At 37.6% G+C, this 27,935-nt stretch overlaps 1 protein-coding gene across 5 annotated transcripts in view; it reads left to right on the forward strand.

Annotated features, from left to right (window-relative positions):
* Positions 1-27,935, forward strand: part of UTRN (utrophin) — a 334,555-nt gene that overhangs the window by 81,736 nt on the left and 224,884 nt on the right. For 4 of the 5 annotated variants that reach the window (XM_079299176.1, XM_079299179.1, XM_079299174.1 and 1 more), the window contains 17 exons: positions 123-326; positions 1,326-1,507; positions 2,160-2,310; positions 3,679-3,798; positions 4,537-4,638; positions 7,394-7,501; positions 8,092-8,271; positions 9,548-9,714; positions 12,074-12,197; positions 13,933-14,020; positions 15,721-15,956; positions 16,224-16,404; positions 18,960-19,105; positions 20,787-20,999; positions 24,785-24,898; positions 25,729-25,884; positions 26,721-26,891. In XM_079299176.1, the coding sequence (XP_079155302.1) occupies positions 123-326; positions 1,326-1,507; positions 2,160-2,310; positions 3,679-3,798; positions 4,537-4,638; positions 7,394-7,501; positions 8,092-8,271; positions 9,548-9,714; positions 12,074-12,197; positions 13,933-14,020; positions 15,721-15,956; positions 16,224-16,404; positions 18,960-19,105; positions 20,787-20,999; positions 24,785-24,898; positions 25,729-25,884; positions 26,721-26,891 (2,643 nt within the window). The remainder of the gene's footprint in view (positions 1-122; positions 327-1,325; positions 1,508-2,159; positions 2,311-3,678; positions 3,799-4,536; positions 4,639-7,393; positions 7,502-8,091; positions 8,272-9,547; positions 9,715-12,073; positions 12,198-13,932; positions 14,021-15,720; positions 15,957-16,223; positions 16,405-18,959; positions 19,106-20,786; positions 21,000-24,784; positions 24,899-25,728; positions 25,885-26,720; positions 26,892-27,935) is intronic. The other variant, XM_079299175.1, reaches the window with a different exon arrangement.

Below are 27,935 nucleotides of genomic sequence, written 5' to 3' on the forward strand. Positions count from 1 at the left end.
CTAGCAATTATTTTTAATATTTTATGAAAAATTGAAAGCTATCTTAGTTGTTCTGTTTTTAGTGCCATTTGGGAGGGCATCTTCTGTGCACTTCTAAGACATCTTTCCTCTTGGCTGCCTAGACTGTAGCACTTGAAGACGACCAGGACAGTTCTAGAGCAGAGACTCCCAGCACAGTGACAGAGGTGGATATGGACTTGGATAGCTACCAAGTTGCTCTGGAAGAAGTTCTTACATGGTTGCTGTCAGCTGAGGATGCATTTCGGGAACAGGAGGAAATATCTGGTGATGTTGAGGAAGTCAAAGAACAATTTTCCACCCATGAAGTAAGCTTTCCTTATAAATTATTTTGTTGTGGTTTGGCTTCTTTTTTTTGTGCGTGTAAATAAGCTGCAGAATTTCCTAGCCTTTATTAAAGGCAAAATTATTCTCTTTAGAAGAACCTAGAGTAAAGCATGCTTTGAAGCCTTAATGTAATTTTTAAAATCAGCCTTTGGTGGCTGGTTTTGCTGGTGTGTGTAATACAAAGGCAGCCTGATCCAGATTGAGCCATACCTCCCTGCTGCCAATTACTAAAAAGTCTGGTCAGCCTTATGCCACTTGCTGTTAAGTAAGGATAGTGCTGAAAATGATAATCATGTCAGTTTATTCAGTGGTCTTCCTGTGATGATTAGGATAGCTTGTTTCAGAAATGTGTTGATGCTTTTAAATCATTCTTTTATCCAAATTTTGGTTTGACGTTGTTCTAAATCTGAATGAATGTCCTAATATTGCTAGAAGTTTATTGTCATGTTAGATGTTTTTGTTTTCTCCCATGTCAGCTCACTGTATAAAATAGAACATAGAGTTTGAATGCTGATCACCAGGAGGAGTTTTTTTCCTTGTGCTGCAATTTTAAAGCCATGAAGCAAAGGAAGAGGTGTTTGGGATTTACAGTAAATATATGTTGCTACCTCATAGGGTTCTTACTGCTTTCCTACAATACATTTCAGATGTTGTCTTATGTTCTGTTTGCCATAGGTAAATTCTTATTACATATTCTTGGTGTGTTTGTTTGAAGGCTCTCTTCTCTTGAAATGATCTTTCATTGAGGTGGTCAAGTTTGGTTGGTTTTTTTTTTTCCCCCCGTTTTACTGGATTTAGAACTTTTGTAGTGCATGGAAAGTCTTGTATCAAGGAAAGGAACAAGTCTGCCATACTCATGCATCTGATGGGGCAGCTCCTTCTACAGTACTGTTTCAAACACGATAGTTTTTTAGGATATTTACCGAGTCATAAACTCTGATAGGACCTCAGAGTGATGTGTCTGCTTGTATAATTTCCAGGCTTTTATGATGGAACTGACTGCACACCAGAGCAGCGTGGGCAATGTTCTTCAGGCTGGAAACCAACTGGTGGCCCAGGGAAATCTGTCACCTGAAGAAGAGTTTGAGATCCAGGAGCAGATGCTGCTGCTGAACTCCCGCTGGGAGGAACTCAGGGTGGAGAGCATGGACAGGCAGTCCCGGTGAGTTCATGGCACATAACCTCTTCCAGATGTTCAGGACTGGCCTCTGGTGCTTGCTGTGGTTTGGATAATTGGCTTGCATGCATTTGTAAGACTTTTTTATTGAATTAATGTTTGAGTTTGTGACACAAAATCCACTTTCATACTTTCTAAGGTGAAACAAAAGGAATGTGTATAACTGATGTATAAATACATGGTATTTGAATGCTGTGATTGCCTAAACTACTGAAACAACATTAGAAAAGCATTTAAGTTTCTCAATAAAGCATACAGTGGATGTAGATATCTATGGGTATTTACATAAGTAAAAAGCTTTTAGAATAACTTTTCCTATATATGGTTTACCAAGGGTAAGAGCTATACATCAAGGGAGAAACTGCATTTTGTTGTGACTTTCAGCTGTGGCTTTATTAGCAGCAAACCCCCATTGGAAGAAACAATCCCTGATATAAACTGCATAATTTGTGAACATTCTTTATTGAGAAAGAAACAAGGATACTTATCTGTGTTCCTTAGCTTAATGGTGAACATTTTATTGGGTGATAGGTAACAGTTTTATGTATGGCCTTGCTTCTTTTCCTGTGTGAACTAGAATTTAGTTCCTTTCCTCAGGAAAGCTGTGTCTGAAGTAACTCTGTGCTTCCCCCTGCAGCCTGCACGACATGCTGATGGAGCTCCAGAAGCAGCAGTTGCAGCAGCTGTCTGACTGGCTCACAGTCACGGAAGAGCGCATCCAGAAGATGGAATCTCAGCTCCTGGCAGATGATTTGGAGTCACTTCAAAAACAGCTGGAAGAACATAAGGTAAACCTTTTGCCTGTTATGTAATATGTATAGGAGAAGTATTTGGAAGATGTGTATGTTGGTGGATTCCTTGACTGAGAAACTTGATTGTGACAGAAGTCATATATATAACCACATTTGGTGTTTGGAAAAGGATAATGATGTTATAGAAAGGAATGAGAAGCCTTAAGACTTGAGCACGGCTGGCTAGCAGGAACTATTGTATTTGCTTCATGCAAGAAATGAAACCTTTAGGGAAAATTGTTACCCTTACTTTGTGCAGAGAATAAGGCCCCACCTGGTAAACTGTTGGTGTGAGGAGCAGTATGAAAGGTACTGTGGACAGACTTGCCCTTAATGACTGCCAGGCATTGCTAAAGCCTGCAGGAGACTTGCATATTAAAATAATGTGGGAGTTAAAATGATCAGTCACCCGTTCCAATCCCTCCTTTTACAGGGATCCCATCTTAAGGGAGTGCTTAGACACTGCTTTCTCATATGTGCAATATTTTGCAACTAGTTTTTCTATCAATTGCATTTTTGGGTGCAAATCCAGCCTTTCTATCCTGAAATATTTTTGCAAAGGAGAAAGATGTCCTTTTGATATTTGTCGTGGTGCAGCTTTAGTTTTCATGCTCAGTGCTGAGGTTTGACCTTCTCCTCAGCATGGGACATACCTCACAGATCAAGAACACTGGAGTATTTTTAGTCTGTGTAGTTTCCTGTCCCACATTTGTATTCTTTCCTTTGTTTTCAAAGACTGAGGAGTTTGAGGCGTGTGTTTCATAGAGTAGCTTAGGATATGCTGGGATAAAAAGTGTCATTTACAGTACTGTAAAAGTGTGTTGATCTTCAGAAATATTTTGTAGTAGGCTTCAACCATTGAATCTGTTCTTTTAAAAGTTGTATGAATAATCTACAGATTGTTTTAAACTTACGAGAATGGTACTTTTTTAGGAGCATCATGGTCAGTTATTGCACTGTTGAAACTTTTGTAATTATTTTGTCAAGTCTTGAAAAATGAGTGCTCTTAATGATTTATGTTTGGCATGCTCTATGTTATCTGCTTTTTAACAATAGCAGCCCTGTGTGGAAACCATCTCTCCTACATATAACATCAGACATATGGAAAGTCAATGCAACTGTCATGTGATTCTCCTAGTCATGTGTGGGGCATCCAAATTAATCTTTTACAGCATTTTAACAGAATGGATTTTGGGTTCATTTCTAGCAGCCTTTTGCTTACAATTTTTGCACTAGGCAGTGGTAAAATCTGTGCTTAGCTGTTGAATCTGAAATACCAAAGCTCCTTTGCCACAGCAGCTGTGATAGTCACTTATAGCAGATTAGCAAATGTATTTGAAGTTGGTAACCTCTATGTTCTTGTAGAGCCTGCAGAGTGACCTAGAGGCAGAACAGGTGAAGGTCAACTCCCTAACACACATGGTGGTCATTGTTGATGAAAGCAGTGGGGAAAGTGCAACAGCTATTCTGGAAGAACAATTGCAGGTAAAATCTTAGAGCCTTCTTTTTTTAGATGTAGTGTTAGACACTTGAAACATTTTCATGTAATTTTTAATCAATATTTTTGTGTTTAAAGACAATTTATCATAGAAAGTAATTTAAAATAACATTTTCTTTAGGAGCAATAATAACTTAAAGAATTATTAAATCAGCTCAAGCTAAAATCTGCAAAAGTGCTTTGCTGACTTTCAAGCTCAATTCATGATTAGTCAAGCTGTTTGCATTCCTAATGACTTAGGTAATTTGATAGTGTATCCTTTCAGTAGTTTCATTCCATGGGAAGATGCATAGTATGACTATTTCATGTAAGTTATTTTCCTTAAAGTTAAAATCTGATAGGAGAAATGTTGAAGACATGAACACAATTTATCTAGGCATTATGGTATGAATTGTTTCTCTGACATTTAGGACTGTAAGGTGAAGTACAGTGAGTACATGAGATGGAATGTTTTCAAACATGATTTATGCTACTTTGTTCATTCCTTTTTAAGTCAATCAAATACCTCAAGACTTGAGCAAAACCAGAGTTAAGGCCACATGTGAATGTTTCTGAAAGTGTTAATCTTCAGCTCTGTGCGATACAGCCATATCAGTAATGGACAGGGAAGTATATATATTGTAGAAAAAAGTTAATGTGAAATAGTAATCACACTTTTGAATATCTGTTTTTGGAGTTTCTTTGTGAGGTCCATGGTTGTCCCTGAGTGTTTTGTGCTTTTGTAGAGGCTTGGTGAGCGGTGGACAGCAGTTTGTCGTTGGACTGAGGATCGGCGAGTCAGGCTGCAAGAAATTCAGATTTTGTGGCAGGAGCTGCTAGAAGAACAGGTGAGTAGCTGTTTGGTTGCTTAGAGTGACTGGTCAGTTTGCAGAAGGGGAAAAAAAACCCCAAACAGTCAAAACTCTGACTAGGGTTGAGCAACTCATGGAAGAGAAACATTGAAAGTCTATAATTTGTTATTGTTTGGGTTCCCAGTGTTTTGAGGACAGAAGTAGCTCTGAAGTGCAAGAGAAGTGTTTTTCCAAAATTAAAGTATGGAAGTTCATAGCTCCTTATAAAATGATTTCCAAGGTATCTTGTAAAATGGTCAAGAAGTGGGGATATCTGTGATACTTAGAAAATTCATTGTCATTTTCCTATCTGGTAGTTTTATAATTATGGGAATTTTCCTAATTAATGGATATGTGCTTCCAGCATGTGCACATATACACAGTTGTGCAATACTAAAGTGTTTTCTTGCTGTGATATAGTGTATTTTACATATAAAATACTGCTCAAACACAAGTAACTCATGGCATAAAGAATTTGGTAACACAACTACTTATGATGTTTGTATGCCTAGAACTAGAGCTTATTTAATTTTAGCCTAAAATATTTTGGTTTTTTCTTTGAAGGTTTTACTTGAGTTTTTTTTGGTTTTTTTTTAATGATATTTATCACTATAAGCTGTTGTTTAAACAAGGCAGTAATCAGATTAAGACATTTGAAAGAAGTAGGACAGTGCTGATATAGCTACTGGTATCACCTGCAGTCTGGTTTCTTTGACAAGGATGTTTTGTCTGCATTCTTTGGGGGTGCCTATCTGCTTGTAATATATTGATATGCTGAATTTGTAGCTCATATGACCTTGCTGTTAATATGGACCCAAGGATAAGATTCTGGTTTGTCCCATGCTAAGTATCTGTTTATATATATTTCTTTAAAATAATGCTTTGTCACCTGTATGTGTATCCAGAAAATTGTGTGCTAATGTTTTTTGGTAACTCTTGGGTGTGGTAACTCGAATTTGAGAAATAAGAATTCTCCCAAAATCCTTGCTGTGTGTGTTTGAGATATGGACTTCAAGTGCTCTTAGTTTTGATGACTCTGTCATCATTTCAGTGTATTTTTGTGCTCTTCTAGCCTTACATTTGTTTAGGGACCATACTGTGAAAGGAGCTACATTCTGTTGGAGTTGAACATTTGAACTTGGCTTTTTTAAATTTGTGGGTAGCCATGTTGATCTGTAAAAGTGAAGCAGTGTGCTTAATGTAGAATGTCAGATATCAAAGAGGAAATGGAAGTTTGTTTTAGGTGGTTGAGTCTTTTTGTACTCATTGTTCACCTGAACAATGCATTTATTGCTAACAGGTTTGAATTGCAAATCCACAAGAATGATCAAGTGACTGACAAAAATAACAGTCTGAAAATAATAAAATTGAATACAAACACTTTGGTAACACAAAAGTAACTAAAACGCTTTGTAACAAGCATTTTCTATTTTGCCCTACCACATGAGGAGATGAGCAACAGTGATGCATCAGCCTTTTTGTGGCTCCCTAGAAAGCTTTTGTAAACCACATTTTGAAGTCAATGCAATCCTTACCACGCAGGAAGCAAATTCCTCAATCAGTGCCAGAGACTTCTTAGCACTGTGGTAATTATGTTTCAGTTTTCTAGGGAGAGTTATCTTTGCTGATTTAGCAGAAATTAACTGAATGCATGAAGGGTTTTCGAGCTCCTCTTATGCATAAAATATGTTGGCTGGGATGCCAGCATGATTTTTCCAGAGAGTGTGTGGTGGTATAATCTTTTTTTCTCGCAGCCTTATGGCATTTCAACAACCATCATATTTTTTGTCTGTAGATTTTGCATATTGGTTTACATTGGAAATGTAAACTGCCTTAGCCCTGTGGCCCAAAGTTGCTGTGTTAACTTCTGGGACAATGTCAAAAAACCACAGCTAGAATGAGGAACACAGTGGCTGTTGTAAAGTGTGTTGTTCAGAGGACAAAGTGGCCTGTCTTGCTGTGTGTTTTTTTTTTAACAAAGAGGAGCAGCAGTGTACCAATGGCTGGGCAACTGATATTGATAGAGATGTGGGCATTCTAGTCTGTGGAGATTGCTATGCAGCAGCACCATTATGTGGGAACATGATACAGAATACATAAAATCCTTCCTGGTACTTGATGCCAGTTATTGCTGCTATTATTACAGAAGTACTGTGTGATTGAAGAAAAGTGAGATCCAGAACTGGTTTCCTAGGAAAAAATTAAAGGTTCCTGAGTTAGAAGTATTCAGAGCAGACCACTCCAGCTTCCAGTAGTTAATGAAACAGAATTTTTCTGAAGTTATTTTGCAACTGAAAGTAGGTACCATAAACAGGGAGGTGACAAATTGGTGTCTGAGTCTTTGATCAACTGCCTGGAGTGAAAGAAATATGAATTAACAATGGTGTCACTTCTGTGTCACAGCTATGTTGGATTCACAGAGGAAGAGGGGTAGAAAAAAGAACACATATAGGCTATTTTGATATATTCTAATTTGGTGTATAAATCCTACATTAGCTTTATGGTGGATATCTGTTTGCTATATAAATAATTTTAGGGGAGCTGTACTCTGATATATTGAGAAATGGTTTTGTTGAAATTGCTTTGCTGGAAGTATTTACTTGCTTCTCTAATCTGATATTTTTATCTTTTGTGTACTATTTATGTTAAAGTCAACTGAAATTCTAGCATTTAAAGATGTTAGAATAGTGCTTGGAATGCAAAGATTTGAAAGAAGCAATTATCAATAGCTGTTTTTTCTCATGACCTGCAGTGCTTATTGAAAGCTTGGTTAACTGAGAAAGAAGAGGCTTTGAGTAAGGTCCAGACAAGCAACTTTAAAGATCAGACAGACCTGAGTGTGAATGTTCGGAAACTGGCAGTGAGTATTGATATCCCATCTGCTCTATCCCATCAAATCTCATGGACTAGATGAGTGGCAGCTACTAGTTTGACTCTAGTAGGAGCTGTGAATGCCTGATACATTAGAAGCCCAGCCAACATTCTCTCTTTGCCAGATTCTTGCACTTGAATTTAAAGAATTATGTACTGCTTACTCCATGGCTGTTCCATGTTGGTGTGCCAAACTCTGAAAAAGCTATCTCAGGTTTTTGAGGGGGTTTGGGTGTTTCTGCAGCCCACCAGTCAGCCGTGCTTTCCACAGTGCAGGTTTGTGATGTGGGTTTTTCTTTATTTCATTGGAGCTGCTTGTACCTGAACTAATCATTTGTAATTGTTACTGAAGAGATAACTGCTGGTTCCTCTAGGTTATGTTTCAAGGGTGTGCTCCTTAAAAATAGTGTCTATAAGTGTTTTTTTTAAATTTTATTTACACAAAAGAACTGTTCATCTGGCTCAGGTAGTAAATCTGTCACCAGCCTTTCAACCCCCTTTGCCTCTTAGCAATGGAATTAAAGCTTGGAGGAGGTAGAATACTTGATGTCATATTTTAATCTTTTCTTTTAACTTCAGATTCTAAAAGAGGACATGGGTATGAAACGACAAACACTAGACCAGCTAAATGAACTAGGTCAGGATGTGGCCCAAATCCTTGGGAATGGCAAAGCATCCAGCAAAATTGATCAGGATCAAGAAGAACTAACTCAGAGGTGGGACAGTTTGGTTCAGAAGCTAGAGGATTACTCTAACCAGGTATTTGCAATACTTTATTACTACTATATAGTTTTTTTATGACTGTTCATATGCCAACTTCACTGTGTCAGCAAAATTGTCCAGGGCATCAGGCTAGATAGAAGGTGAGTGCTATTTCATGTCAGGCTGACAAAGCTGTGTTTTTAGTCTCCAAAAGCCCAAGTTATTAACCTTACTAGTACTATTGCTCCTTTCTCACACAGATTAAGCTACATTTTTCTGATGAGTAAAGCAGGCTTGCCATGTAATATCAGTCAATGCAAATGCTTTTAAATATTATGAAAGTGCTGGGACTGGAATAAATCTGATACTAAAAGAAAACAAAGGCAGAACCCAAATCCCAAAATAGGTAAATAAATGGGAGTCATACAAGTATTTATGCTCTCTGAGTATGATTTCTCATCTGTTGAAAATAGAGTAGTTGTTTGTTTGATATGTAAGGACGATAGCCAAGCTGGATTGTTCAATGTTTATTTTAGTATTTTGAGTGCTTGGTAATGTTTTCATTTAGATAGAACTCCTACTGGATTCTGTGAGGGTTTTATTTGACAGCTTGATAACTCATTTATGCTTTTTTTGATGATATTAATGTGTTATGGTGAAAACCATGGCACTAATTCATGATCCATTTAATGTATAGTGAATGAATTGTGCAGTCTGTGTAGGGGTTCATTTCAGCCATGTGGCTTTAATTTGTTCTTGTGTTTGAGTCAAAGCATTAGAGAATGCCAATTCCTGTCTCCATCTTTTCACCCTCTGGAAATATCAAGCACATACTTAGAACTTACAGGTTGTCTCCTGGGACTTAGCTTATAACCCAATGAAGAGCATGGGAGGTTTCTATTGACTTGAGTGAATTTTTAGGTCAAATTCAATGTGTATCAGCTCTTTATAAGATCTAGGCTTTGTTTTATGGAGTGAGAGTACAAAAATGTAGAATTGCTATTAATAGACTCCAAGTACCTTTGTTCTTTTTATGAATAAATTATGAAAGGAAATACTTATAATGTTCTTTTTGTTAATTTTAGTTCACTTGGACTGGCATGATTCTAGTTGAACTGAGATTTTTGATGCTTGGTTCCCATCTGTAAAATGAGAATAATGATCTTCTTCTCTGGAGTGTATCTATGATAAACGTGCTTCATGGCAGTTTGGTGTGATGATTTGTGGGAGTGTATGAACAGGCTTTTATGACTGAAATAAAGAAAATAAGAACAAGCAAACTTGGCTTGTGTAAAAATGGCACATAATTCTTGCCCTAAATTATTTTGTATAGGTAACTGAAGCTGTAGGAAGCGTAGGAATGTCACAGGTTTCACAGAAGACTGCTGCAGAAGCACCATTGAAGGAACAGCTAGTGGTTAAACAGTCCAAACAGGAGTTGCCCCCACCACCACTCCCAAAGAAAAGGCAAATTCCAGGGGACAGTGAAGCAAAGAAAAAGTAAGTATATGTCACTGCAATTTTCCCTTGCTTATTGGATACTACAGATACTGTCTTGACTTTTGATCCTTAATTTATGCACATGAGCAATACTTAAGTTGCAGTTGTGAGGTTGGGCTTGGGAGCTTGACTAGATTATCTCCAGTTGTCCCTTCCAACCCTAACAATTCAGAGATTCCTTGAATGGGAATGTAATGTTTTATAGAGCCTTGTTTTCAGAGCAGCAGAAAACCTGTACCTTCCATTAATTTCAAAGGAAAACAGGGATGCATTTTTTCTCATAGAAGCAGGTCTTCAGTCCTTTGTACTTCATCTCCTTTGCTGGAAAGACAGAATTGTATTTACTTTCTTTAGGGAAAACATCTTATCTTTACTGAAGAGGTGGTGTGAAAATTTCAAGCATTTTGATTGATTTATTATTTATTTCTAATCTTCATAAAATATGAGGAAGATGGGAGAAACTGCATGAAAAAAGAGGCTCAGGAACAGTTTGTCTCTCTTGTATTTAATAATAAGAATAATATTACACTGATGTCTCCTTTGACAAGTATTTCTCTAGTGGCTGGCTCATTTGCATATGCAGACTCCTAGAATCATTTGGGCTGGAAGGGACCTTAAAAATCATCTCATTCCAACCTCCTTAGTATGGACAGGGACACCTTCCACTAATCCAGGTTGCTTGGAGCAGTATCCAGCCTGGTCTAGTGGGCTTCCAGGGATGAAGCATCCACAACTTCTCTGGGCAGCCTGTTCCAGTATCCTACCACCCTCATACTGAAGAATTTCTTCCTTATATGTGATCTAAATATACTCTTTCACTTTAAAAATTACTCCTTTTCCTATCAATATACTTCCCCATAGAGTCTCTTTCCATTTTTCTTGTAACCCCTCTTTAGGCACTGGAAGGCTGCTATCAAGTTTTCCTGGAAGGTTCTCTACTCTTAGGCTAAACAGTGTTAAATAACTTTTGTTGAATTCTCTTTAATAAATAGCATACCTGAAACTAAAGGAATTGTTTCAATATAGATTAAGAGATTAAATGCTATATGCTCAACATTTTGCTTTTTGTGCTTGTCTGAGGAAATGAGCATTTCCTTCAAGTGTTACTGATCTTTGTCAGGTCATTTAGGGATATAATAGATGCTGCATCAAGACTAGGGAGTTGCTGTGCTAGGACATGTGCACAATGAAGAAGAGGTTTTTTTATTCATTTTTCTGGAGGAGGACTGGAGGTTTCAAGGGGTGAGGAGCCTGCCCAAACCCTCTTGAGGACTCTGGTCAGACCCTTTGAGCTCTGGGGATGCTGTGTACATCTGGATGTGCCAGGCCAGTAAAGCAGTCAGTAACCATCTGTGCTTTCTGGGTATCAGGAGTTGAAGAAACTATTTTAGATTTTGAAAGCAAAAGTGATTTATCTGTCATCTGTTTTCCTGGATTTCAAGCTAGGGGTAGTAAAAATAGTTCATAAACTCTCTGATGCTTTTGTGTGTTTCCATTTACTTATGAAACCAAGAAATGACCAGTAAGTGGAATTTTGCCAGTTTTCCCATGGAAACTTTGAGTAATTGCCAATTGCATTTATTGACAACTCCTGTTATTTCATGTTAGGATTCCCACTGTTAATAAATTGTAATACAACCTGGCTTGTGGTTTGTACAGTGTATCTGTCCATCTCTCAAGTTCTATACAGTACTTGTTAATTTGAGAGTTGTTTGGGGTTTTTTTTTGGTGGTGTTAGGTTGTAGCTTAGAGGTGGTATTGTAAGGAAACTGTTAGTATAGATGTGTCCACTGCAGACAAAAAGAATGAGCTAGAAGTTAATCTTTTTGTCAGCTAAGTGTGCAAAAATGTTTGTCAGCTGTCACTGCCACTGTTAGCTTTCCCTTCAGATAAAGCAGCATTGCAGACTTTTGAAACTGCAATTCTTATTTGTCTATATTCTATAATTCTATATTCTTATTGTATTTGCAATTCTTATTTGTCTTGTTCCTGAGGTCTGTAGTTTATTACTTTTAAAATACTTGGCATTGAGGCATCTGTTTAGTAACATATTAAAAGAAATAGTTATTGTTTGTATAGAAGATGTGCAAAAAAAAGAAAGAAGAAATAAAATTGTGCCATGTATTCTCAATTTGTTCCTGAAGGCTGATAATGAGGGTATAATTTTTATTATGATAGGCTTTTGAAAGTCTGTCCCTACCCTACTTCCTGTGAGTAGTAATATGAGGAGCATGAATTTTGTGTACAGCCCTGGTAGTTTGCAATCTGATAATGTGCTGAACTTTAAGACTTCTGATTTTTAAGACAGAGTGACTGAAACCAAAAAACAAACCTGACTAAGTCTGACCTTTTAAACTAGGTTTGATGCTGAAAGTGCTGAGCTCTTGAACTGGATTTCAAAATCAAAATCTGCCATTCAGGCTGCAGACATCAAAGAATATAAGAAGATGAGAGAGACTTCAAGCATGAAAGAAAAATTGAAGGTAAAATGGGGAGATCGAGCATGTTTCAGTGAATACTCTACTTTGTATCTAAGCTGGCTGTCAGCTGGAGGTGTGAGCTGATCCACATGCTTTGAGGGGATTAAGTCCCTCAGTTAAATAGTTTGAGAACTGAGCATACATGGAAATCTCTGACCAGCTGGACACATTTTTTTTTATAGTGTTGCTTCATAATCCATAGGAAATTTTAAAAATATATGTTACTGATGTCTCCCTTGGAGTTCTGAAAAATGTCTGTCTTCAGGATTAATATCTTTTACACTAAGTAGCATATTTTGGTTTAATGCTTCACAGTTAGAAATGGCCTTGATTGACATCACTTTTATAATTTTGGCACGGATAGGCCAGTGGGATGCTCAGAGACCTCTTGAATCATGCTGTGACACTCCTCAAACACTGGACCACCCAGGGTCCAAAGTGGTTTGTTGTTATAATGCTTGAACGTGTTGTTTGCTCTGTTAATTTTGGAGAAAACCTGATTGTTACAACTTGTGTGCAGTATTACTGACCTGCAAGACAGACATAATTTTACAGAATCTTGTGGGAGATGTGAAGTAGCCATTTTATTTTCTATTCCTTCCTTGTCAGGAATGTATTCTTGCCTTTTTCTGGTTTTTGAGCTTTCTTTGTTAATGAAGATTTGCTGGAGCTTTAGGAGGACCAGGATCTGCTTTTGAAGTAAAAAACAATACTTAATCTCTATGAAGAGGCTCCTCCATAGTGTGATTGTGTAAGATGGTGCCAATAGGAATGTTTGGAATGACAGTACTGTTGGAAGTAAAAGCCAAACCAACTATCCCAGTATTTTATTTATAGATCTTTAAGAATGTTTATAACTCTTTAAAAATGAGGCTCTGAGATGAACATCAGATTCCCATGAACAGTACTGTTTTTAAATGATTGGACTGTAAGTGGATGGGATAGAGTTTGTTCTTCCCAGCTGAGCAAATAAGTGCATGCTTCTGAATCTACTGTAGCAAGTCTAAACCAGCGTAATGACCTTTGACATGAGGTTCAAAAATATTTTAATTTGGAGATACTTTGTTGTAATCACAGAGGATATTGAAGTTGTGGTTTTGTGGCCAAGGAACTCATCTTTCCCCTGTGGATGTATTCTGCCTATTGAATCAAAAAGAAATATTCCCCAATATGTATAACTTGTGGAAGGAGCTTTTTGCTGTAAAAATCTTAATAGTCACAGACAATTTCCCTTTCCAAATCTTTGTGAAGAAGAATAAAGCACTAGAGCTTATGAGAGTGGATTACTAGTGTGCTATAATTCTTGTTGTCTGGACTTCTAGGGAACAGGTTTGTTATTCCCTTCTACTGGAAGTCACAGCAGAAACTGTAGAAATGAGGGGACTATTAAGGAGGTCTTATTTCCACAAGTCCATATTAGAGAAGTACAGCTGAATTTTTGATCACAAGTGACTTGTTTTAAGTAGTGTCTCAATATCTTATTTTTCATTGTGGGATTGTCAGGCCTTTAAACAATATTTTGTTCCTGGTGCTGTAATACTAATCTCTCACATGCCTAGTGTATTTGTGAGAGGTGGCTCCTTTTTACATTTGTGTTTTGCACAAGCAGAACTTGGTGTATCCAAGACAATTATGTGTTTTGGGTAGTAGTGGGAAAATAGATATTGCTGGGTAAAAGAGGGAAGTCAGGGAAAATAACCCTTGCTGTCACTGTATTCTTTTTGGATTCACTTTGAAGGTGATTGAAAAGGAAAGAGCTGAAAAAAGCCAGAAGTTAGAGGAACTGAAACAAAGTGGGCACATTCTTTTGGATCAAATGGGAAAGGGTAAGCAACTTGGAGGTTTTTCTCTTTTGTGATTTCATCAATGCAGTTGCTGAACATTATCCCCTTCCTTCTCACTCCATTTTCTTTCTTTCATCGATCATTGTTACTCTAACTAATTAGTTATGTGTTTTTAAATTAAAGTTTTTAGAAAATATTATTATTCATTAATGTGCATGTGTTAATTTCCAGTCTTTTAAGGGGTATTTAAAAAAATTATTTCTATTTCAGTAACAATACTTTCAAGGAAGTATTTTGATTCTAAGCATGAGTTTTGAAACAACTGCTTTAGAGAAGTTAAAATGTTGAAGCCAAATTTAAACTTGATACAAATGTGTATATCTCATTTTCATAGTTTTATCTATTTCTGTAAAAACTGTGCACAGTGTGTTTTTAATGATAGTTACAATCTATGGCTCAAAGGCAAGAGAGAAATCTATATGATTGGGAAAATGATTGATTGTCAATTAAAACCCTTATTCATGGGGTCTTATAACTGACATCCATGACAGTTAAATCTTTAAGCCTTGCCAAAATCTTGTCTCATATTGAAAAAACTCGCATCAGGGGAATGATATCTCTATAAAAGAGATGTTCATGTAATCTAGAGGCAATCTTTTTCATCTGCTATGCACTTGACTTCTGGTGAAGTTATCACTGGTAGCATTCAGACAGGAGTGAGGATGGTATGACTGTCCTGCATAGTGACCAGCATCCCTTTTGGAAAATGATGAATTCCATTCAATCACATTTTTTTCCAGTCCAATGCTTTGCTCGTATGTCCCAATTTGCAAAACATGTCCAGTCCTCCCCTCCTTGCCTGCTGAAGCTTTTTACAGTGGGTGTCATTGACCTTAAGTTGATTGCTGAAAGCCACTGATTTGATCTGGAGTTTGGTTTATAAAAAGTTTTAGATGTTCCTTGTTTTCAAACCTGAACAGAAATCAATCCTCCCTTCCTTTCTTTTCACAAGCCCTTTTAGCTGTGATAGGTCATGGTATGAACCAGCTTGTGTTAGCCATAACAAGAAATGCATAGGTGAAAAACTGCTTTATATTAGGAAAGACTAAGGTCAAGAATTTTCTTTCTAACTGGTTGTCTTCTTAAGGGTTGGGATCTATAGAAAATAACCAGTCTACACCCTGGTTTAGTTAGGGTCTGATAGTATGTTCTGTCTAGCTCAGGCTCACAGCCATTTTCCAGACCTAGGCCCAGCTACACTGGTGTGGAATAATGCACAGCACTGGCACACTTGTGCCAACATCCATTTCTATCTTGGGACAGGTACAGACTGTGCCATAGAGGCAGTGACTGGTCTTTGTGTGCATGTTCCGCTGCTGTGGTGTTGGTGTGGCCAGTGTGAGCATGGGGATATCTATAGAGCAGGGTCATCAAGTGCTCCTGTAGAAGCTGACTGACTGCTCTGACCAGAGCTTTGGGCTCTGTTTGTGCAAGTGGTTCAGCAAAAACCACACACCTCCCTGTGTCTTTCCCCAAAATTAATGTCTCACTATACATTGTACTAGAAATATAGAGTTGAAATGGTGCTAGTAGTAAGTATAGATTTCTAGATATTGGATTTGAAATCAAAGCATTTTTTGTATTAGTGTGAAAGTGAACTGATATTTGAAGAGAGGAAAGGTTAAATGTCTGTTAATGAAAATGTGTTGCAGTTAATATAACAATTTGTATAATCTTTGTAGAAGGACTTCCTACAGTGGATATGAAATCTGTGATGGAGAAAATTTTGTCGGGGTGGAAAGATGTGGTTCAAAATCTAGAAGAAGTGACCAGAAAGATAAAATTCCAGGAAGATATAAATGCTTATGTAAAGGAAATAAATGAGCTTGAGAAGACTTTAATTGAGAAGGATGACTGGCTTAAAAATTACTCTTCTTCAGCATCCCAGTCCTCAGGAGTCCTAAAAGACTTGTGTCAGGTAAGTCTGGCCAAACATGTTAATTTTGATTGGAAGCTGTCAGAATCACAGGGTGCCTTAGAAGAGCTTGGCCTGGTCAGTAAGATAACTTTGTTTCTAAGGCATGCAGGGCATCTGATTTGACTGGAAGATCTTGGAATCTCTGTCGCATAAGTTCTTTAGTGTTGTCACCCTAGTAATGTGGATGAGCTGTGCTGCAGTAGTGTACTAAAATCTTCGTGTTTACAGGGTAAATGTGAATTTTTGTTTTGTTTTTATCTTTTACAGCAGGAGTTAACTCATCTTGGAAGTCTGAGTCCACAGGTGGAACATCTGAAAGCCACCTGCAAGACACTCACCTCTCGGCCCATGCCTCCAAAATTCATTCAGGAGAGCTTGAGTGTTTTCCTTGATCACTTCAAATTGACTCATCAGAAACTAGAGGAACGTCACCAACAGCTGAAAAAAGGTGAATCTATATGTTAGCATTAAGCTTTACTTGTGTTTTGATTTTTTTTTTTTTTTGAGCTGACAGAAAACTCATTGAATTCTATGAGAGTTTTTGTAATGTTTATGCTAGCCTGTGTGTCACACTGACAAAATAATTTTATTCAACTAGAAGAATATACCCTCCTCTGTGCAAGGTTCAAAAATCTATCATTCCATGGTCTTCAAAACGATTATACAAGAATGCAACATTCCTGAAACCTCATTTAACTACTTAGCAAGACATATTTAAGATGGCTAATATAGCTCAGAAATCTGTCTCTCTCTGGCACTTACAGGAATAAGTACTCTATAATGAAATTCTAGAATTGAAAAGTAGAAGATTAGGAGAACCTTGTAAAGTGAAAGTGTGCATGTGAAATTTATGCTTTTTCATAGTTTTGAGCACATTAGTCATACATAATTCCTTTTGGAAATTTCATCTTGTAAGTGATTTGGAATCTGGCCTGCTTTTCAGGCAGTTTCTACTTAGATTGTTGTTGCATTAAAAATTTCATTATGAACATTCAAACCAGCCATGCTGGTTTCTAAAGTACTTTAAATGTAGTGCATGAAATATGTAGTTCTGGTATTACTTTACAGCTGAATAGCAACAGCACAGACCTGTAAGAGATTTTTTTTCTTAGTTTTGTTCCAGAGTAATTTAAGGAAGTGTTTTATTAACACATGGAAAAGCATTAACACACTATTCTGTGTGTAATAAAAATAAGCTCAATTACCAAATTCTTAGGCCATCTAGACAATGTGTTGCACCAGACCTTGATACTTCAATTATATCCATACAGAAAACTGTATGAATAAAATGTCTGTCAGCCATATTCAAATATAAGGATATGTTTTCATTCTGGCTGTGACAAGTTATTTTATAGCTGTTTTGAGTTCATGTATTTGTGAATAATTTTATTAGTATTTTGGTAACTATATATCATATGACAAAAATACTACTTTTTTGTGTCACACATCACTTGCGGTGTTATTGGTATAATTTAACCAGTTATTTCTTGGTAGAAACACCATATGTGTTCTAATACATTAACTTTATATTTGTGTGTCTTTTGAATGAGATAACATGCTGAGAAATTAATACTGCTGGAGAACAGAGGGAAATGGCTGTTCAGGGTTTTGGTTCTTTATTTACAGCATAGTTTGAATTGCTGCAAGGTAAAAACTTCCAGAGCTATGTAACTGGTGGAAACAACTGTGGTGTGACTTAGGCATTTGTGAACTTGGCAGATTTTGACTGACAGAAAGCCAGCTCCTCTTACAGCTCTTCTTAGAGCCTCTGAAAATTCCCCCATGGAGTGCTACTCAGTACCACCTCTATGGGCCCTTTTTATAATGGGAACTGGCTCAATATTTTTGTTATTGGGAACTATTATAACTATTTTCTTCTCCAGGATTTTCTGTAGTTTAGTGACAGTGCACCTATATGCTTTTTATTACTTTCCCCCCTCTTTAAATTGATCTGGCTTTTTGAGAAGAGCAAGCTGCATAAGTCTGTCTCAAAAATGTTGACTCATTTTTATAAGTGGTAGGACAGTTCTGACACTAAGCTGTTGAAAAGCTACTTGAAGAGTCAGAACAAGGCTTAGATTAATTTTCGCTTGTGTCAGTAACAAAATTGCTTAGGAATCCAGGGCCAGAGAATGTGCATACCGCAGTACAGGACTTACAGGCAAAATCTGTTTGCTGCAGTTATTGCAATTGGCTGTTTTCATTCTGAAATGCCAGTGAGGTGCTGCCTCCTGCCTGGGATTCCACACAGGGCTGGATCAAAGGAATTTTGAGATGTGGGCAAGCAGATATTCCATCCATACTTTAATTTCCTTTTCTCCTCCCTTTTATCTTCCCAAAGAGTCTCTCTGTTCTGGCAACAGGCTGAAAGCTGCTGTTTTTATATATTTATGTGGGTAAATTTGTTAAAAAACATAAAAAAGCAACCAAAACACAAGCCCACACTAATGTGTTTTATGTATTTATATATATACACACGTATTTATAAATGCTAGCTTATATAGTGTGTACATTTAATATGTAATGTATGGCTATTATATTTGCTATGCTATATTTTCCATTTATAGTAGATATCTGTGTGCATGTACTTTCAGATAAATAGTAGATATGTCTAAAGCTTATAAATGGAAAATACTAAATTTGTGTGGTATATATATTTTAAATAGTATGGATTATTCCTGACATAATAATACATAATTTAAATACTACAGATTCTACCACCCCACCCACCCAGACAGATTTAGGTGCTGAAGTGTATAAAAAGAATTTCTGACAGTGGAATTGGATTTGTAAAATTTTTGGGAAGCTATAATTTCATATTCATTATTATGTTCTATATGTTTGTATATTATATATTTAATATTTTTAGAGGGAAAGCAATGCTATCTGCAGAAGAGTTCATTAGCTCTTGGGAAGTTGAGTATGTTCACGACCCCTATGATTTGTGTTCAAGTGCATTTCTTAGTTTGCATTTTGTTCCCTTGCCCTTTTGCATGGCACCAGAGGCAGAAAGCCAGCCGAGCCGGGAGTACGTGGAGAGCCTGCAGCAGCTGAAGGACGCGCTGGGCGAGCTGGAGGGCAAGCAGCACGCCATTGCCAGTGGCCTGAGCGAGCCCAGCAAGGTGGAGAGTGCCCTGCAGCAGGCCAAGGTAACTCTCACCCTTGCACTCAAGTGAGGGAGCTGCTGCACTGCTGTCACCCTCTGTTCCCCTGCCTGTTTTCAGTGGGGCAGCAAACGCTGCTCAGAGCGGCGGCAGGGACAAGCTGTGGAACCCACTTTTGGAGGTGGCTTCCTGAGTCACTGGGGAGGGATGGATCTCTCTGAGCCTGCAAGCTTCTCTTGCTGTCTGTGCCAGGAGATGAGGCTGGGACTCCTCAGCCAGGGGAAAAGGAGCTCAGATGGCCTTGGTGGCTTCCCCAGGCACTCTGGTGTGCCTGCACCCCCTGTGCTCAGGAGTTGCCAAACAAATGTTAGGGGGCCAAGAGCATCCCCCTTCTAGAGGCTGGATTTGATCAGGTTGGTGACCTGATCCAAGGTCCGCTCCTCTGTTGCTGAGTGCAGTTTTTAGGAAAACCAGGAGCTGGGAGCTGTCCCTGCCTGAGCAGCACTACAGTCATGCCTGTGCCTGACCTGATCAATCCTTCTAGCCTTGGGAAGCCATGGCTCTCCCTGGGGCAGGGTGGGATCTCCAACCCTTCCTCTGTTCTCCGAAGGGACTGCAGTGTGTAGGCTTTCAACCCTCCCCTCCAAGCACGGGTTAAGCCCACCCAGGTGTGAGAGCTCTGCCTGCTTAAACTGGGTGACAAACCCATCCTGCTCAGGTGTTTGGAGAGACTAACTCTGCTTCTCTGACCTCCAGACTGTCTATCAAAGGGAAAATGTGCTTGTGAGCCAAAAAGGTAATTGATACAAAAATTCTGTCTAGTAGAAACAATATTTTGTTTCCTGTTGTGAGCTTATAATGTTGACAAAAATTTATAGATGACAGCTGCTTTGCAAGTACCAGATACTGAGACAGGGTTGGACCTCTGTCCAGGAAGAGAATTCTGCATCTCCAGTACTTTTCCCCCCCACCCTTTTTTTTGTTTGAAAAAACTCAAGAAACCACCCTCCACATTCAGAAGAGTGTATTTTTCCCTGTATGGTGTTCTAATAAGGCTGCAGGTGACTCTGGAAGAGCTCTTGGGCTCTAGTTGCTGGGTGCAAAGAGCCTTCTCTTTCTAGCCGGGTGATGATTTTTAGAAATACAGTAAACAGAGTGCTTTAGGGGTTTTCTTGAACCAGATTAAAAGAAGCTTTGATTCTTTGGTTTTCTCTTTAGTGTTGCTTCTGCATTGTTTAAACTTGGTGGAGATTTTCTGGTCCATATGCTATGTGAATTGCAATGGCATTTAGCCTTTGGAGACTTGTCTTTTCCTACCTCTGACCAGTGTTCTTCAGAGACTAATTACCCTGAGAGGGCATACTATGCTAGTGTAGGTGCTTGAACACTAGAGTGTGACAGGAGAAAGAACAAACTGTATATGAGGAGCTGCTTGTGGACCTTGGGATTGTTCAGCTCCCTCTGCACTGTAGCAGGCACTAATAAGTGGTTCATCTGTGGTCTCCTGCACAGAAAGCTTTGTTTTCTGAAACATACATTCCTCTTCCCAGTCTCTTGCTACCTCTCTACCCATCTTAGAGGAAATGGCACACTTTCCAGGAAAAGAAACACGATAAATGTAAAGCAGATTTGAAAAAATGGACATTGATGAAATGAAAAAAGATTCTTCTTGTAGACATGTACGTGTTGTGTGGCTAATACTGGATGGAACTTTTTTTTGTTACAGAGGGTTTGTGAGACACTGGAAGCCCAGAAGCCCAGGGTAGATAAACTTGCTGAAGAAACCAAGGCTTTGGAGAAGCGTGCATCTTCGGACATAAAAAACACCTACATGCAAGAGTTCAAGGATGTGCAGGGACGCTGGGACAAGTTAAAACTCAAGATTTCCAAAGATGTTAAACTATTAGAGGAAATTATGCCCAAGTTGAGAGTATTTGAGGTAAAATGAAAGAATTTTTTTTTTCCCTAGGGTTGCATAATTTAGTTGTTTTAGAAAACTTCTTTCTCTGTGTTCCTGCAGGAGTCCAGATGAAAATGATTGAGAAGTGGAATGTTGATAATCCACTAGTCTGGCAGAGGCTGAAAACATATATAATGTATTTGTAGCAGTGTAGAAGTGGCATTCTAATGTGCCCAGCATTATATTTCGTCTTCTAACAGAAATACTTTTCACTTAAAATTAATGTCCCTCTCTTTCCATAAGCAAAGGTTATGCTAAGGTCAAGGATATGCCAGCTGTGCTGTTGATCCCAGTAGGGGCTGATGATCTTCAGTGTGATTGGTGTCAGATGCCCACTAGTCTTAAGTGTAATTCCATGCCTGCTATAGAAAACCTGCTCCTTCAAGTGGGGTTTTGGTAAACAGAAATGAAGAATTAGTGCAATGCTTGGGTATAGTGACTTTTCTAGTTCCAGCCATGGCCCCTGAAGTGACAGGAAGGACAGTTAGAAAATGAAGGTAACTTAGCCCTCTTACCTATTCTATAAATATATACACATGCCTATGAAATCCTGCAAGACAGAAAATCCCACTGTTCTGAGAACAGAATTAGGTTCTGAGCAAGATGTTAGAAACTTCCCTGTTTCCCTAAAAGGAAGCACAGAAGACAAAAAGGAAATTATAGCAGAAGAAACAATGGAAACAATTATTAAATAGTTGTTTTATAAATATTAAACTATTATTATAATTAACTGAAAATGAAATACCTTCCAATGTTGTCTATTGAAATATAGGGCTTACATTGTATTTTCTTATGAAATGTATTTTTAAGCACACAATTCTTGTCTTTTCTAAATGTTTTGTCAAGCTGTCAGTGCATAGACAGTTGTTTTATATTCTCTGATTTTTTCCTTTGGTACTTACCTATACAGAGATTTTTGTATAGGTAATACTAATACTGTATAAATGAAAATGACAGTCTGGAACAAGTTGAATACAAATGCTGTGGACAGCACTGGGCACACCAGGATGTAACTTGTACTGCAGGAGAGATTGGTGTGGCAGCCTTGGTGTGTGGTCGTGGTGCAGACACCAAACTGGAGACACAAGATTAGTTTGAATAATGGCTGGGCAGGATCTCCTTGGCTAACAGAGGAATTGAAGTACCTGGCTATTAAAGGGGGAAAAAAATGATGTGGGGGAGGAAAAAAATAAAAGTGAGTGTCAGTGCTTGGAAGACATGTGGTTTATGTTCAACTGTATGCAAATATTAGCTTGTTTTTAATGTCTTTTTTTTTTCCTAAATCACCATAAAAATTGACATTTCCCAAAACAGCATTCCTCGCATTTGGATTTTTTAAAAAGAAACAATGTAAATATTTTCTTTTTTAACAGTGAGTAGACAGGTGAACAATGACATAAGATGCTCTTGTTAGTCTGAGCATTTCAGTGGCAGATCTACCTGCTGCTTAGGTGGCTCTTCTGTTATTTGTGATGTGACAGAGGCTCCCCCAAGCTGGCAATGCATGCATTAGTGACATGAACTGGGAGTAATGTTTTACTGGGAGACTGTAATTCTCATGTGATGGGAAGAGTAGACGAGGCTCTTTTTATCAGTTTTGCATCTTGTTTTCTCTAGAAGAAATTTTCTTTATATTGCATTCTGTTTTCATGCCTCTAGTAATGTATGGCTTGCTGAATCTTTGATTATGTATCACTTTCAGATACTTTAACTCTGCATGGCTGTACAGCATGTGGTTTCTCTTATGAGTAAACAAGTTAAGATTCTACACATTTGATCTTTGCTCCTGCCTGAAATGAATGTCAAACTGATCCTGAAGAAGTGAAGCTCTAGAAGGAAGACCTTACAGCAGCATTCCAGTACTCTTGAAGCCAGATCTTCAAGAGAGCTGAAGGAGAGCTTTTTACATGGGCTTGTAGGGATAGGACAAGGGATAATTGGCACTAAAGTGAAAGAGGGTAGGTTTAGATTGAGTATTAGGAAGAAATTCTTTACTGTGAGCGCATTGAGACACTGAAACATGTTGTCCAGAGAAGCTGTGGATGCTTCATCCATGCAGGTGTTCAAGGCCTTTTTGGATGGGATCTAGTGGAAGGTGGTCCTGCCCATGGCTGGTAGGGTAGAACTGTGGATGACATTTAAGGTTCATTCCAACACAAACCAGTTTATGATGAGGATGTTCATGTCTAGAAATTATGAACTCTTGTACATCAATAGCCTACACTGGTTATTTGACCACTGTTAATTATTTACCTGTGCACTGCAGGAGCATTTTACTTAATTAAACTTTTGAAGGCTTGGCTTGTGATTCAGCAAGTTATTTAAATATGTGTCTAACTTTGAGTAATCCCACTTAATTCCCTTTGGCTACTTATGTAAATAGCTTATTGTAAGAAAGCTAAATTAGTTGTGTGCTAAAGTGCCTTGTCAAAAGACAGCCTTTATAAATACATTTTTTTTTACATTAAGCCATGGTTCACTGTTAAGTGTCCTAGGGTCTGTTTTTTCGAAAATGATTTTCAGGCTAATCATCTGCAGGAAACTCCCCCAAAATGGAAAAGGAATGAAGAAAATGTCATGACTTTGACCTCTAATGGTAGCATTGATGTAAAAATAAACACAAACTTAATCTAATGGGTCTCCATTAATGCAGACATTTTTTGAGAAAGTGTGTAGCATATTGATCTTGAAAAACTGTCAGTGTAAGGTTTTTAAGAAAATGAAGTGTATACTTTCCTCCTCTATAACATGCAGAGTAGAAGGTGAAGTTGATGAGCTGTTCTACAATGATGATTGTCAGGATAAATAGATGCCATCTATTAAAAACTCCAACCAAATAGTCCAAAAATGTTAAGTAAAAGTCCGGCTATATTGATAAAAAATATCAACCACATAAGTTGTTTGAACCAGGGGAAGGAAAATCCATCTTTGTGCTCTGTGTTGATTTTGCTTGTAAGGATGATTTGGATCACCCACGATCGCATGGGAAGGTGATGGCAGTGCTTCTGTCTCCTTCCCTTCCCACCTCATTGCAGGGTATAAGGCAACTGCCAGTTGTTAGATGACATAATTCTGAAATTGGATGTGTTAACTTTTTTCTCCAAGAGTTGCTCTAGTGAGTACAGTAATGCTAATGGCCTCAAACAGCTAGGCTTTTTTTAAAATTTTAGTGGTTAGTTTGATCCTCTGTGTTTTTTTCCATTTATGTGTGTCTTGCTTATGCAAATGACTTTCCCAGCACGGTTTCTACCTGAAAAGTATGTTTAGCATTACCCACTCCTCTTTTTCATGTATGTATTTTTATAGGGCCTTCTCTTTTCCTTTGGAGTGCAGTTTTCAAACAAATGTGGGAACAGTCATGCATTTTTTTTTTCATAATTTTTAGGCATATTTCCAGCCTTCAGCCTTCTTTCATGTCAAGATTAACCACATAATGCTTGAAGCCATGCTTTCCTCCCTTACCTGACCCTATGCTTTGGTGCAATAGCCTGGAACAGTGCAGTGTCACTTAAACCGTGCTCTGGTGGATGGAAGAATATCACTACTGTGAATTTAATATTTGTATAAATTTGAGAACAGAGAAATTTGGGATACTCCCCTTTTGCCAAAAAAAACCAAAAATGAAACAAAAGTCACTCTGATTCAACAAAGACTATACCAGCAACTTGCAGAATAACCTTTGCAAGCTGCTGGACATTGAAATGCAACAGCCATACATCATTCATCACAGCAGTGTATCAACTGTTCCTTACTATTTCATTTAGACTGACTCGAAAGTTGTTCAGAAGTGGATGGATGGTGTGAAAGATTTCTTAATGACAGAAAAGGCTGTTCAAGGGGATACTGAAGGACTTCAAAGGCAACTTGACCAGTGTACAGTGAGTATTCCTCTTATAAGGAGTCTTTTAAAATAACAAGTAGCATCACTTCCTTATTATTTTGCTTATACTCTTAAGCACTGAAGAAAGATAAAACAATAGCACATTAAGCCCACCAGAAAAATTGTTTTATCTTTCCTCAGGGAACATTTACTTGAGTTGTTTTGGTTTTTTTTGCAACTATAGTATTTTGTGCTTTTCAGAGATCTTCACTGTAATTGCAAATACCTATCTACAAGCTGATATTATTTCTTCTATAAAGGTTTACATATTTTTTTCCAATTTTTTATGATTATTGAATTGAATCTGTGTGAAAAGTGCCTTCTGCATTAAATTTCCAAAGGTAATAAAAGTAAGAAGCAAATAACTCTGATAAAATCCTAAAGTTCAGAATTCTGTCTTACAAGGAAGATTCCTGGCTACTCAGTGGCACATAATGGTCACAATTGTATAGAATTTCATCTTATAATAAGTAATTACAGTGTACCTTCTGATGCTTGTTTCCAGAAGAACATAAATTGAGGTACACCAGAAATAGCAGAATATTTAGTGCATGTAATCTTCAAGTTGTGTTGTTTTGATATTGGTGTTTGGCATATGAAGATGTTTATGCTGTGTATAGCACACTGTACTTTGTTCTTTAGTTGCATGGTTCTGATGTTTTTAATCCCTGAAGGATTATTTTAACAAGTCTGGTATTGATCTGGTCACAGTATTGATCTGCTCAAAAAAGTTTTTCTGAAATAATTAAAAGTTGTAAAATTATTGATGCTTCTGTAAATTAATATAATGCTGAAGAACAGCATTATTTTTTTCTGATGTGTGTTCAGGTGTTTATTAATGAAATGGAGACAATTGAACCATCACTGAAAGAGATGAAAGAACTAGAGGCTGCTTTGAGAGCTCAGCCTATTGCAAGCATAAATACTTGGACCAAGTCTAGGCTATTGGACTGCCAGACTCAGTGGGAGAAGCTGAGCAAACAGGTGAGTTCTCCACACGTTGCTGGTGGTTGCTTGTTACTGCAGCTGTCTGGTTGTGTGGCATTGTGAGGAGAGAAAGTGGTGAAACAGTGGGATGACAATGTTTTATAAGTGCCTGAAATCCAACTTGAATACACACATTTCTTGGTACCTGACTGGAAGGAGCAAAATAAAGTCCTGAATTGTTTGCAATTAAAAATTCATTTGTTCACTTTGCTTTATGCTGCTCTTTCTGGAGAGTGTGGGAGGAAAGTCTGACCTTTTTTTGTTGTTGTTGTTTCTGAAGTCTAGAATATTATGCTGTCCCCATATAATTTTTATCTGTTTCCAAGCAGCTTTGAAAAATAATAGTCTATAAATAGACTACCACTCCAATGTATTTGGTTGTTTCTTTTGGATGGAAGTTTTCTGCTGTCTGTAGAAACATACTTCTTTTGTTGCAATTGCTGATTGGAGAGCCTGCTGTTGATGTAGAATCAGGAGTCTGGGTTGTGGAATGAAGTGAGGCCTGAAGAGTATTTTATTGCTTAGTATACTGACTTATCTAACTATATGATACTTGTAATTTTATTCTGTCTGACTTTTTCCAGGGATTGGTACCAATTTATGTTAAATGAAGGGAGAAAAAAAGTAATTTCTCCTTCCCTCACTTTTAGATTTTGTTGATCTGCTAAAAAGGGTTCATAAGTTTGTGTGTGCATGTAAAAGTGCTTTGTTAATTAAAACGGCCAGAAAATGTTTTGGTAGTAAAATGTTTTAACACAGACTTGTGTTTTTTCACATGTACAAGGACATTTAAGTAACAAAGCTGCTATTTCTTTCTCCACCTTGGATTCTAGATCATTAGTCAGAAAAATCGCCTGTCTGAAAGTCAGGAAAAAGCTGTAAATCTGAAGAAGGATTTGGCAGAGATGCAAGAATGGATGACCCAAGCTGAAGAAGAATATTTGGAGAAAGATTTTGAGTACAAGTCCCCTGAAGAACTAGAGAATGCAGTAGAGGAAATGAAGGTCAGCAATGCCAGCTCATTGTAGAGGCTCGATTAAAGAGAAACAACTTTCAGCTTTGGGGTTGACCTTTTATGGAATTATATTTGTGGAAAGGAGCTCAGGTCATGACAAGATCAGTGATTTTTTTTCATATTTGCTTTGTGGAATTTTTGATTTTTAAAGCATAAACTATAAAAGCAGATGTTCTTTTTGGCCACGAGGGGTAGAGAGTTCATAATAAATAACAGCTTGTTCAGCTGTTGAGTCAGGCTTTTTATGTAAAGCATATTAAACGTTAGGAATATGGAAAAAATTTGCAGGAGACAAAACTTGAGAAAGGTATTGTGTCATCTTTTATTTCTAGCTAAATTAGCAGTTGTGAAAACATTCTTCTGCTTCAATCTCTTGGATCTCACTTTCTTGTCCCCTAAATATTGTAACTAAACATATAGAAAATCACTTGAAAAGAGATGTGTTGTAAGGTTATCATGTGTTCATCATCTGTTGCAAATGCGGTTTTTTTTTGTTTTTTTTTTTTTTTTTAAACAGCATGAGTTGGGAGAGATCCACAAGGATCAGTGAGTGATGTTGGTCCCTGCTTCTCTAGTTTTGGGTCTGGTGGCAAAATAAATGGAGAGGAAGGAGATATTTTTGTCAGTTGAACATATAATTTCCTTGGATATATGTACAGAGTAAACAGTTCTCAGCTTTTTAATCTAAGAGTTCAGTCATATCTTCATAAATGTTTTGACTTGTGTGTACACTTTTTAAATGAGTATCCACTATACTGTTACTTGATGGCCCATTAAAAAAATTCTCCCATACAAGTGCTTGGCCAAAGCTATTTGAAGGTTTGAATTGTCCTTTTTGAAGGGGTTTTCTGAAGCAGTCCTTAACAAGTGTTTTAATATATTCATGTCCTTTGAAGCCATTTGAGATCACACAGTCTGACAGCTGGCTGAGCACAAGCCAAGGAAAGAAAGAGCCTTCTTTTCATTGGCAAATCTGTGAGACTTTTAGCACATTTACCTTTGTCAAATCCAGATTATATTATGTATATTATGA

The sequence above is a fragment of the Erithacus rubecula genome (genome assembly GCF_903797595.1).
Source record: "Erithacus rubecula genome assembly, chromosome: 2".
In the NCBI taxonomy this organism is placed as follows: domain Eukaryota; kingdom Metazoa; phylum Chordata; class Aves; order Passeriformes; family Muscicapidae; genus Erithacus; species Erithacus rubecula.